General features: G+C 36.1%; 1 protein-coding gene across 1 annotated transcript; it reads right to left on the minus strand.

The window, feature by feature from the left end:
• Nucleotides 1-2,350: 2,350 nt before the first annotated feature.
• Nucleotides 2,351-12,919, minus strand: nmu (neuromedin U). Its single transcript, XM_020643804.3, has 8 exons — nucleotides 12,650-12,919; nucleotides 9,240-9,295; nucleotides 9,117-9,164; nucleotides 8,988-9,041; nucleotides 8,236-8,262; nucleotides 5,665-5,718; nucleotides 5,532-5,575; nucleotides 2,351-2,580 (listed from the first exon to the last, which is right to left on the minus strand). The coding sequence occupies exons 1-7, from the start codon at nucleotides 12,792-12,794 to the stop codon at nucleotides 5,540-5,542; spliced, it is 420 nt and encodes a 139-aa protein (XP_020499460.1). The 5' UTR covers nucleotides 12,795-12,919; the 3' UTR covers nucleotides 2,351-2,580; nucleotides 5,532-5,539.
• Between the last annotated feature and the right edge of the window lie 672 nt (nucleotides 12,920-13,591).

A 13,591-nucleotide genomic window follows, 5' to 3' on the forward strand; every position in this document is an offset into this window, starting at 1 on the left:
GCAGTCACAGTGCAGAAAAAAAACACAACAAAAAGGCCTAAATACATTAAGCTCTCATGACCATGTAACCTAACTGTCATCTTTTAAAGAAAAATGCTTGTCCAATATAAACTTAAACCCGTTTAGAAGATTTCTTTAAATATATTTTAGGTTTGTTTTAATAGGCTTCTTCTTTGTACGATTAAATATTTTGCACAGACTTTTGTGTTTCATAAAGAATTAATTGTTTAGTTTATTTCTTGAAGAGAACATAAGCCTGTTAGTTCCTTTAATGTCTGTCAAAAAGTCTAGTTTTTGTGTGATTCTTGATTTCTTCACCAGAATGCTGCTCGTTATCATAGCAACAACCGAATTAACTAAAGCTACAGTACCACGTTCGACCACATTGAGGGAGTCAATGAGCTGTGGGGCGCTGTTTCGATTTCCATTTGAGAGAGAGAGAGGGGATAAATAGATGAATTTTGGATATGCAAATGAATTATCAGTAAGAAAAATGTTAATTGTTAGTATGTAAATATGTTGTTTTCATACTCCTGAAATGTTTACACAGATGTGTTCCACCACCTGTTTAATTATTGATTATGTTTTTTCTTCCGAAAAATATTGTTTTTATGTTTTCCAATCTGCAGAGGTAAGCAAAAACGAAATGTTTTAATTGTCTAATTATTTGCCTGAACATAGTTTTATACTCAATTTTATTATCTACCTGGGAGGATGCAATGAGGAAAGATTAGTCTCAAATATTTGTTCCTTGACTCAGTGTTCTTCCGTGAAACTGTGAACAATCTTCTTGTTTTTAGGTTATATGAATCACATAAAGATCCAAAAATGAATACAAAATGACACATTTGTGTGTGTGTGTGTGTGGGGGGGGGTTGTGACTGGAAATGAGGCAGCATGTCTGACACCAACACACAGACGATTTTAACCTGTTAAACTTTATCAACCTGTTTTGACCTATGGTGGCGCATATGTTAGATTTTTGTTATTGTTATCAGAAATATCTAACAGCTGAGGAATGTCAACACTGAACAAATCTGCTCCTTTTAGCATTCATCTTCTTATCACATCTTTAAAGGTAACACACACTTTTAAAGGGTAATGAAAACACATTCAAACTAAATCATCCGTTACAATATTACCACTGATTAAATTCATATCTGATTCAAACCACATAAGATATGTAGACACTGAGGACATCTACTGTTGAAAAGAGTCATTACACATTCAGTGAACAAGTGTTTAAATAAGAGATAGGATTATACACATTCAAGTATGTGTCAAAAAATGCCACACACACACAAAATAAAAAAATGTAAATAATGGAGAGAGCCTAAAAACACTGCAAGAATTGAGTCCAACAAAAAGGTTGATTTATGACATTAATACTTATTTGAATGCATTTAAGAGATATTAAACTACATTTATAACCTTATTTTTCCACACGTTGTGTTATTGGTTAGATAGACTTAACATAAATCAAAAGCATGATCGAACACTCCTATTATTGTCCCCAGACGTTTGGGTAAATATAAGCATCATTTCATGGTTAGAGTGTTTTACTGCCTTCAAACCGTACACATGCAGGAGAGCACTAAATAACAAATAAAATGCAATTCTCATTATATCCTAAATATCATTCAAAATGCACTAACTTGTCAAATTTATCAATTTAACTTTGCATAAATATTTGTTTTTAATACTGCACATGTATCAGCATGTATGGATACACCTTTTACTTTTGGTAAAATATTTATTTTGCATTGGCTGAATGGATGTGACGAGTGATGGGTCTGACTACCTCAAGGCTTCATCAGAGCAAAGGGCTTTCATTAGGCTGGAATAAAACAAGTTGTTTTAGTTTGGATTTGTGATGCAAGTGGTCGTCAGTGACAAAATGAGGTTCATTCAATTGGTTTCTATTTCAGTGTCCTAACAGCCCAGGAGCAACATAGTGAGAAGCAGCGCGACACGCTCAGTTTCCAGTCTACGCTTCTCACTCAACAGCGCTTGTTCACTTGTTTTCCAAAGTGGAGATAGTGGTGCAATCATTTCCATGATTGAAATGTTGTGCTTTGACTCGTTTCAAAACAAGAGAAAAACTTTTCCGCAGCTGTCTTATGAAACATTTTTGAAAGCTTCATTGTCTGCTATAGAACAGTATTGAAGGAGGACATTGTTTATTTAAAGCTTTTAATGGGTGATTTGTGTAATTGAGGTGTGGTTGTATTAATACGGCAGAGTTGGCTTCAGGCTGTGGTGGAGGGGCCCCGATGTGATATCTTTTCATGGGGCCCCAGAATCTCTGGACAAAGCCCTGATTTAATGTAACAAATCAAACTTACACAAACACATTAGAGCAGTTTTAATGCAAATGACACACACAAAATAAAATGAGGACAAATAATCGTGTTTTATACATTCAGACATCACTGTACAGCAGAGTTCTGTGGAGCGGATCAGTCGGTCGTGGAGCAGCAGATCAGGTCTCAGGGAGTGTGTGTGTGTGTGTGTGTGTGTGTGTGTGTGTGTGTGTTTGTGTGTGTGTTTTCTGTACACTCAGCTTCAGAGGTGAGGACTCTACACACATAAACACACATGATCAGAGGATGATTATAAGAACACACACATCTTTACTTCACAACGTTACCGTAGACTGAGAGCTAAACTAGCCTACAGCTATAGCAGGATTACAAACTCCAACAAGGTGAAAACAGATGGTACTAAAAGAACTACACACAAAGTGCATGTTGGGGACTTTTTCTGAAAGCAATGGAAATCAGACAGGAAGACGATTCAAACCTGAGGGCATATTTCAGATGAACTGTTTTACACCATAACACAGAGGCATTCAATTCACTGTTTTGGTATTTACCTCACATACTGTGACATTATAATACACAGAAAAGGAAAACATTATGCACAAAAGTACAATTAATTCAAAAGAAAAGAAGAAGTAATTCAAATAATTATACCGAAAGCAACGCGTACATGAACTAAATTAAACATACAACAGATATGATATTTTCAGAGCAGTACCAATTCCTCCTAATAACATATTTTTTCATTTTAATTGTATTTATTTAAAAATCTCCTTTCTTTGATGATTTTTGTCTTTAAAAAAGCTATCCCTGCAATGTTTATTTTACAGAATTTAGATAAACACTACCTTTGGATGAGACATTAAATGTGAATATTTTCCCTCACAGAATAATCCTGACTTTATTCAGCTATAAAAAGCAGATTGTGTATTAAAAAACAAGTTCATTTTGGACTTTAAATCTACATAACAGGAAAACTGAGGTTTCGTTCAGTCCCTGAAGAGCATACAAGGTTTCATCAAAATGTGCACAATGGGGCAGTGAGATGCTGAGATGAGATAGAAGTAAAACCTTACATAGTAATGTCCTCATGTACACAACATGCTGCTCATGTGTTATCGTTTTCATTCTATTTTATTGCTGTCAATTGGCTGGGCCCTTGTATCATATTGTGTCTATGGCATCGTGTTGTTTCATGTCGTATATTTGGCCCGGCTCCAATCGGCTTTTGGAGATGAATGAAAAGCTAGTTTATGGTTTGGGTCAAATGCCCTGTGCCCTTTTCAGAAATTATTTATTAATTAATTTCCCTATTCATTCAGTCCGAATGCGTTTTCTCTCTCCTTTGCTGCTGCTGCTGTGTTACTTTTTATTTTTCTTAAAACATGATCATACTCTCTGTATGTCCACATCAGGATTTGTAGTTTCAGAGGGGTAAAGTACGCATTGTTAATTGTAGTATCAAGGCTCCATTAACGCTTTAATGAGTTGATTGACCTAAGGCCGTGTCCCATTACCTGAACTTTTCCCCTTAGGTCTTTCTCAAATTAACTTTATTTAATTTTTTAATTGACATGTTAAGGCTGATGTGTGCCTCTGATTATAACAGTTACTGGACATAATCTTCTTCATCTACTATTGACATTATTCCCATTGGTTCTGTTTTTGAACAGGATAAACTGTGATATAACCTTACACTTAAAAAAGAAGTTCCTTCTCCATCGTCTGTCTTGTCAACATACTTGTCTGATCAACCAGGGTAACTGTTTTGCTTCCTTATTGGTTAGCTGTTTGAAACCTCAATGGGTGCACTAAAGCTCGCCACACTAGACGATTTTCAAATCTTTACCAGTTTAAAAAATGTGGGGGACCACAGACATATGGACTCTTTTAAACGATTTTTAACATTATAATCCTCCAAACACACACACACTAGAGACTCGGCCAGACCAGGAGATCACACACCGGCTGTTTGTAGAAACCATTTCACAGAAACGAGATCTCGCATAATCTCTCGTGAACAAACATGACTTGGGAAGAAAAACAAATAAATAGGATGAACGTCGTCAGCTGGCTCTCAGTCTGTGTGTTTTGTTTTGCAAAAAAACAACACGGATGAAATCCTGGTTGAGGAGATGGATTATGTGCCACTTTACACACTTTAGAGCGCGAGCTAAGGGTGAGTTGTCAGAGTTTACAAAATCTGGTTAGTGACGCTTCAATGTCTGCTTGCTCTCATATTCTGATTTCTGTATTCTGTCGGATGCAGTCCAATCAGGAATCATTAATATCAAACATGTTGGATATTTACGATTCCTGATCAGACACGATTGAGAGCAGTAACATAATCAAAGTGACACCACACACTTGTGCATTCTTCAGCATCTTTTTGAACTATTCACCACTACACTGTTTCATGTTTAGTCATTGTTGATATAATATTGTACCTGTACATAAGAGAGCACAGTTCACCAAAGTTAAATTCCTTTGTGAGTGTAAGCATACCTGGACAATAAATCTGATTCTGATTCTGATTCTTTGGACAAAAAAAATGGATAAGACACCCGTAGTGCAGATTTTGGGACAAGGCCTTTAACTCAAATCAACTGTTTTGGAAACGGAAACTTGGAATTTCCCATCTGAGGGTAACTCAACTGACAGGTGGGGATTGGGCTCAGACTTTGTTGAACCTGCTTTCTGAAATAGGGAGCAGCACGTTTTTATAAAGTATTCATTCAGTTTCCAACCTTTGCCCTGCTTGTGCTAAAGCTCTGAACTTATAACTGCTCAAATATAAAAAAAACTGGGTCATCAGCTGGTGTAAAAGAGCCAAAGCTCAAATATTTCAGAGTTACTCATAGAAACTGCCTTAATGACATGACTGACTTTTGGTTAGAAAAGTACAAAAAAAATAATTTCCTGATCTTTAATTGACAAAGATAAAATATATTTTAAAAGGCTGTCATGAAAGGTGGATTCATTTGTCTTAAGATTTGTGATATTTTCTGATGTCGCCCCCTGCAGGAGGAGAAGGATTTAGACTCTCCATCTCAAATCAAGAATAATGTTAAACTGAAGGTAGAAGTCAGAGGAGGTGTACATGTGAACACCTTTTGATAGTCCACTCCTTATAATAATAATTCTCAGTCCCTTTGGCTTTTAATGATGTAATACATTTATTTAATACGTCAAGATAAAAAAAAGGATTACCTTTATATTTACTCGTATTCTAAGGATCGTCTTCCATTTCGTGGCTGTAAGTAAAACAAAATTCAAACTGCCATTCATTCTGTGTCGGGGGGATTTGATACTTTTCATGTCTTGATATGAAACATGTTCATACCCGATAGAGGAAGTAACCTCTGCTCTGGATTCCTCCAGGCCCCTGAAGCTCGCCCTGCAGAGACAAAAAACACAGAATTTCATTTGATTACATGAAACATTTTGCGTCTTGATTTGACATTTTGCTCTGTGTCTCTTCATCTCTCTTCTGTCAGCACTCGCTCAAAAATGGACGTCTGGATTTTTCAAAACAAACAATTCCTCTGTGTCCACTTTGTGAATGTCAGCCTGCTTGATAGCATTGAGGGATACGTTCACCTGTCAGCTGCACTAATTTTAGACCATAATTACCTTGCAGCCCGGGAAAGAACAACTAATGTGGACTGAGCTCATACACAGAGCGAGGAGCGCTGAGCAACACCAAGCAGCATTACTCACATGGAGCCATGGAAAACATACGATCAGACGAAAGCGCACGCCTTTCAGAATCAACATCTGATTCAAACATACAGAAACCAAAGCACTGTTTGTTTTGTGTGCCCTGCAACCGCACATTTCCTGTTCATCCTTTAATGTTCCTCCAGAAAAAGTCTCACAAAATCAGATTTCATGTGCAACAATGATTGTATATATTTGGGCATATGTCTTTGCTTTATCAATAGGTGTGGGGGAGGGCAGTAGGTCAGTCTGTAGGGACTGGGGTTGGGACGCCAGTTCAAGTCCCTGTGCAGACCAAAATATGGAAGTTGGTCTAGTAGCTGGTGAGGTGCCCTTGAGCAAGACACTGAACCCCCCAACTGCTCTGGTGCGCTCCCTTGCATAGCCCCACTCTGACATGAATAATGCATGTCCACAGGTCCTGTTTGAGCATGTGTGTGGTTTGGGCTTTATGTGTGTCTCTCAATAACCAGAATTTACCTCAGGGATTAATTAAGTATTTCAATTAAATAAAATAAAATCTGTGAGATTATTGTCACCAGTGAAAGTGGAGAGCTGGAAAGTCGGTGGTGCATACACACATAAAAAGGAGTTAACAAAGTACACACTAGGACGCAACAGAAGAGGCTGACAAATACAGAAACACGCACAGAGCCAGTCAACACACACACACATAACTAACAGAAACACGCACACAGACGTTTGTATGTTTCTGTTCTTTTTGACACTGAGCAGCACAGAGTTGTAAAACATCCCTCTGTTGCAGCCTCAACGTTGTCTTTTTGATGAATGCATTCATCAGCAGCGACGGAGGAGAAAATCGCTTCACATTTCAAATAAAAACACAATCTGTTTGGACAAGTGAACACACATCTGAGGAAAAAATAAAGGAAAACGAACAAAACAAAGTCAAATGTAATGAAAGCCGACTTATCTCACATAAAGCCTGATGACAGATGATGTAAACATATACTTTTAGTACATCTGCATTGCTCTCTGCATTGTCTCCCATACAAAAAATATGTTTTTCTCGTATTTACTGCATTAAAAAAAGGTGACACAAACCTAGGTTTATCAAAATGACTAACTGCAGTTCAAAACGTTTAAAGCTACTGAGAACGTGTTGGAAAGAATTGATGTAGAACTAGAACGAGAGAGCAATAATTATGAGTATTATGATGATAAAAGAGGAATAATAAGAGACGACACAAGCACTTAAAATAGTAATATGAAGTGAATTTTAAAAGGCTTGCTGAAATAATTTCACAGCATATTAAATATTAAAGAAGCAAATAAAATAATCACAATGGGTTATAAAAAACATGACAAAAAATATATATATTCCACAACATCATTTTTATACTGGTCATAGTTTTAAGTACAAGATAAATACAAGGCTCAACATCTTGTTTCACTGTTTGGAAAGTAATTATTAGATTATTATTATTAGATTACAGTCGTCTACTGCTGTGTTCTTGTTGCTTTGATACATTGTAATATATTAAATTGTACTACCTGTGTTTTAATACATATTTTATCCCAGATTCTTGCCATTGCATTCCTACTTTTCTGCTTTATATCTGTGAAATCAAATAACAAAAAGTTATCTTGTATTTAAGAAATAAAGCAGCATGTGGAGTTAGTCCTGTTTCTGCACTAAATGTAGCTGAGATTAAAAATCTATCTTGCAGATATGAGAAGCAGGGAGATGAGGGTGTTTATATAAAGACTGTGCATCATGTGTTAGTTATCAGATTGCAGTATTTGTTTGCATACACACTTCAGCGTTCATCATCTTTAGCTGAAAATGTGTAGCTTCACGCACTTTGGTTTTGGGGGAAGATGTGCAGAACGATTTTTAATGTCCAACAACAGCTCTAACTAGATTCATTAGCACACAAAAAAGTGACTCCCATTATAATGGTGAAGCAATGTGTGCTGCTTTCTTAGATCAGGGAATAACAATCTCTGTAAAAAGAGATTAAAGAAAGTGTAATAGTACAGATTTATCCTTTTATTTACTTAGCGCCTCCTGTGACAAAACTAAATCTTGTCCTCCAGAGAAATGGAACAGAAAGTGCACATAAGCAAGACAATAAAACAAACAACAAACAATGTCAGGTTTCATCTCATGACACGTCTCTGTGGCTCTAAATGAGCTTTTGATAAAAGGAAATAAAAACGTTTTTCTCACCCGTTTACTTCCTCGCACTTTGAGCTCCTGAGAAGAAAACAAAACGTCACCCTGTGAGTACGCTGGACTTAACCCTCAGGCATCAGTTTAATTTACTACCCTCTTAAGTCACTAAGGACAAAAATGTCCATGCCAAAAAACTGATATAAAAATAGAAGAGATTGATATTTTTTTGCATACATCTCTTAAACATATCCAAGACTGATTTGAAAAAAATCCCCCAGCCACCAAATATTTGTTATATGGAAAATAACTCATTTTTGTGTTGTTTTTTTTCATAAATAACAACAGTGACATCATGTAATCAAACTGGCATTTAAAGGGTTACATTTCTAAAAATGATTGAATGTTTGGTAGTTTTGAGCAGGGCTGGAGTTGTTTAAGAGATGTATGCAGAAAAAAGTTAAAAAAAATAATATCAACTTGTTCTGTTTTTATAGCAGTTTTTTGGAAGTGGACATTTTTGTCCTTAGTGAATTAAGAGGGTAGTAAACATGTTTCAGTGTTCTATTGATCTATTAACAAAATTAAAATGTGCATTCCAAAATGTGTCAAGAGAGAGACTTTCTTACAAAAAATAGTGCCATATGCACTAACAGACAAAATGATGACCAGATGAAGAGGTAAAATTTGAGTGATGCATGAGGGTTAAAACATCTTACTTACTACTATATGCTGTTAAATGTTAAATCAATCATACATAAAACATTCACTCATCCTCAGTAAGTAAAAATATCAACATTATGACACACCTTTGACTTCTGGAACAGCATCAGCACACAGAGCTCTCCTAACACATCAGACGCCTGCACAGAGGAGCAGCTGTTAGAATCTATTATACATGAAGCTGCTTTTAACAAAAGACACAGAACGACACTCACCCACATCTTCAGGTCTGCAGAGAGGTAGGACGAACACACGTCGTCTATCTGTGGAGCAGCACACAGGAGATGAAGGAAACACACACACATACACACAGAAAAGAAAGAGAAGCCGCTGCCTACCTGGCTGAGGAGCTGCCTCTGAGCTGTTGTGGTTTGATAAAGTTCTGCTGGAGCGCCTTCAGTTTCAGATAAACACAAACACACACAGAAACACTGTTTTATTATAAGAGTATTCACTTTTGCTGCTTTCGCTGCTGTGAGGATTGTAGCGCAGGACATTAAGATCGAAGAAGTACTTCAGCCCACACCTCACAGACTAAATGGACAGTTGACCACCTTACAGTGCAATATAAGTGTGCAATATTAACCTTAAAAACAAAAAACAGTGTCATTATATAATGTGAAAAATATGTGTGCAATAACCTCAGGTGCAATAAGAGATGTAGAAAGTAGAGACAAGAAAACATATTTCTATTTTCATTTCATTGTACAGTGTTCCCCTTTGTTATTTTTTGTATTATATCTTTGCTTTAATACAGTGTATAGCTTCTGTACAGTTTATTTTAATTTACTTAGCTGTAACTACAACTTATTTTTTTATTTTTTTATTTGTACTTTTCTACTCTTTTTTTTCTTATAATACTATTCTATTTTATATATCATTTTAATTTTTTTGTCGAAGCTGAGTCAGGGAGAAACGCACAAGAATTCCAATGTACCTGTACTGTCCTGTACCTGTGCAAATGGAAATAAACATCTATTCTATTCTTTTACAGACAGGACTGTGCTTTACTGTTTGTAAGGTTGATGCTCTGCTTCCACATGAGGATGTTTCTATTTGTAGCATGAAAGCTTTGCTGCATTTTTTAAATCATTGCAATATAAATAAAACCCACATTGAATCCTTTCTTCTACTTTTTTGTTTTGTGCCGGTGCAATGACGAGAAGTCGACAGCATCAGCGTCACTCTAAACCTCTGGAGTCTTGAAGCAGTGATGGACAGTCCACATTAAGGTGGTCAACATGTTTCCATCCTCCCATACTTTTCACATGTTTTTACAACAGTCTCTTTTATTTGAATGACCGATCATCTAAAAGTGGCCAAGCAAAAAATAAATAAAATGTACATTTATCTCATAAGACAGGTGCCAAGAAGAGGAATGAATCCATCTCAGAGTTGCAAGTAAGCTCCTGCACACGGTCTGAACTGCACAACAGCATTGGCAAGCATTACTTAAAGTTCTCGTGTATTGGAGAAATGAAGCCGCTTCGAAGTCGTGTAGTTTACTTTCTGAATAAAATGTTGCTGAGAATGAAAATCATACATGAAATAAAGTGGGAATATGAAGACTGAGCATGCATTCTTTTTCAGTTTGCATGAGTGTTTATCTGTGATTGTAAATGTGTACCTTCTAAGATTGTCAAAATTACAGATACTTCTTGATACCAAGTGTTTTAAAACGATACAATCTTCTATTTAAATGCTCGATAGTCTCAAAAATAATAACAAAATATTTAAAAAAATAAAAATAAAGATGATACAGGTGTGTAGAGGAGGAATGAATCCATTAAACATTGCATGTAGACTCCAGCCCTATGTCTAAATTGCACTTATACATTGGCAACATATGGGAACATATATGTATTTTGGCCAACAGGGCTTCTGTACACAGCCTTTACATTCTCAGGTTCTTCAGTAAGTCTAAGGAGGGAAGGACCATGGTATCTATATTTCAAATTGACATGAAATGGTCCTTGTCTTGTTTCTCTTGTAAATATGATAATACGTCTATGCTTTGTATTTGTATATGTCATTTGTGATACACTATATGTACTTTATTTCACACTATATACTTTATGATTTACTTTGGACTTTGTGGATGAATATTTCATGTTTGCACGTTATAGTTTTAATTTTGAGCTGTGACTCGGGATAATGTTTATTGTGACGATTGGTCATGTGACCATTTGTATTTAATACACCTGTGATTGTGCTGGGCTGAACTTATTTTCAGTGTGTATTGGATTATTGATTTACTTTTCAATTACCAATGTATTATTTGCAATTTCGACAGTGAGCTGAAATTGGAATTGCAATTTTTGATCGTAAAAACAAGACGTTACCCCCCCAACCCAATTTAGGGTGTCTATAGGACTTCTATGTTTGTTGCCATGGCATCAATCCAGGCATTGCTATGGTTTAGCAGTACCAAATTGAAGTTTGAAATGATGGTATTGTGACAGCCCTATAGTCCACGACCACACACATCTTAGGTCAAAGAGTGGATCATGGAGTCAGACGCTTCAGATGCTTGATGATCGATGCTTTGAAAGAGTCCCAATCTTCAAATTATTCCGATCGATACTCAGAATAATTATATTTTTTGAGTCTGCAGCATGCATATGTGAAGTGAAAAACATAAAATCACAACATGTTTAATAGAGTTTTTATATTTAAATATGTCAGAGGTCTTGAATTGATAACCTCTATCTCATTCGATCTGCATGATGTTTACTCTCAAAAACCTCCTGTCTGTTTCAAAGATTGTTGTACATCTATATTTGTATTCTAATTATTTTTAAATATGGTACTCTAAAAACTCTTCATATTTATCTTTTCTTAAGAGAAAATGCTTAATTCTTCAGATGTTCTTACATGAGGTTTTTGATAAACATCTTTTGATGTATAGTTTCATCTGTGTGGGATATGTTTACTGTGGATTTTGTGGTGCTGTAAAGCCCTTAAAAAGCTGCTGTAGCACCATCAGCTGTTTCAGGATCATTAGAGTGATTCTATCGACATAAATTCAAACATTTAACAATTTATTAACACGTTTTTGTTCTTCTCAAGAAAATAAGCCAAAAACATTCTGAAAAACATAATGCTTTGGAATTGTGTATTTATTTCTTGGCGTCAGACACATTGTAACCCAATTTTGTAATTATTATTAGAATTTATTGATTTTTCCTTTGTTGTATTTTTAAGTGTTTCCATCTTAAATGAGACATCACAAGTACATATATTGAATAACAATTGTCTGTGTTTGGATTATGTCATTTGGATTATATCATAAGAATCTTCTTTTTTTATCAAACTCAAACACTTTCTAATCTTAAGGTTCTTTTTTCCCACAGTTTTTCCCACAGTTGTTGAGGCTGCAGGTTGTCTTGTGGTTTTTTGTTGTATTGTTTCAGTCTTTGATTTGTAAATCTGTTCTGTTTGATTTAGCTTCTATTCATCACAAACTGATATCCTTCATTTAAATCACATCCATACGTACATTGCTCTTTTTTTATTTTGTCTAATACAACGCATACTTGAAAACACTTTAGTTCAACTCCTGGTGTTTTAAATGTGCTCTATAAATAAAGTGAATTGACTTTATTGTACCAAAATAAAATACAAATATATATAAGGAGTTCATCAATGTCCTTACACAGAGACAACAAAAACAATAAAGCTAAAGATGTGATGTAAACTTTTGAATCATAGATAGATAGATAGATAGATAGATAGATAGATATCTTACTTGTGCAGACGGGGACGCAGAGGATGAGGAGCGCTGTGAGGGTGATGCTGGCCGGGCTGAGGGGACTCATGGCTCCGCTGCTGCTGCTCACACTCTGCGCGCTGCTGGAGGCTCCGCGCGGCATAGACTGGATCTGAGTTTGCATCCTTCTTCTTCTTCTTCTTCTTCTTCTTCCACTACTACTACTACTACAACTACCTCTTCTTCTTCTCTGTTTGTTTTGTTGCTGTCCGCCCGACTTCTTGCTGTTCTGAGAGTTTCAGTCCGACGTTAAGAGTAATATGAAGGCTCGTGGCACAAACCCTCCCTCGCGCGCATATAGTTGACTGCGTCATTGGGAGGTCCGCTGGGCGCGTGAGAAGTAATTGGAGGTGTGATGGATTGACTAAACATCAAAATAAAGGTGTGTGCTGCATTAATGATACACGAGTATTAATTAGTGACCACTGCACCTGTTGTTTATTTTATTTATTGTGCTTAATTTTTATTTTAAACACCAACACAGCTATCAGGGCCAGAACTCCCTTAAAAAAATATGAGATACCGTTTTAAGAATTTAAAATACCTGGTTTAATAATGATTAATTTATGATTTCAACTTCAGTCAGTAGCTGTATTGACACCACACTTATCATTGCAGCCTGGAATCAGTCCTTAAAATCTGGCCCACAATCATCTTGTGTAGTAGGCACTTGCTTGCCAGAGCATGCTTAACTTGACCATATTTGGCCCCACTAAAGATTGTATGCAAGGTGTATATAACCACCTATAAATATATATATATATATAGGTGCAATAACCGCCACATTGTAGTTCCTTCACTGTCCACTTGAGGCTGCCTCCAAATGTGAGTCAATCCCTATAGAACCCCATGTCCAAATTTCCAACTCTACAGTAGAAATATACATTTTTACGACCTGGTGTGAAAAATGTTGCTTTTTTT

The sequence above is a fragment of the Labrus bergylta genome, chromosome 6, assembly GCF_963930695.1.
Source record: "Labrus bergylta chromosome 6, fLabBer1.1, whole genome shotgun sequence".
Classification (NCBI taxonomy): domain Eukaryota; kingdom Metazoa; phylum Chordata; class Actinopteri; order Labriformes; family Labridae; genus Labrus; species Labrus bergylta.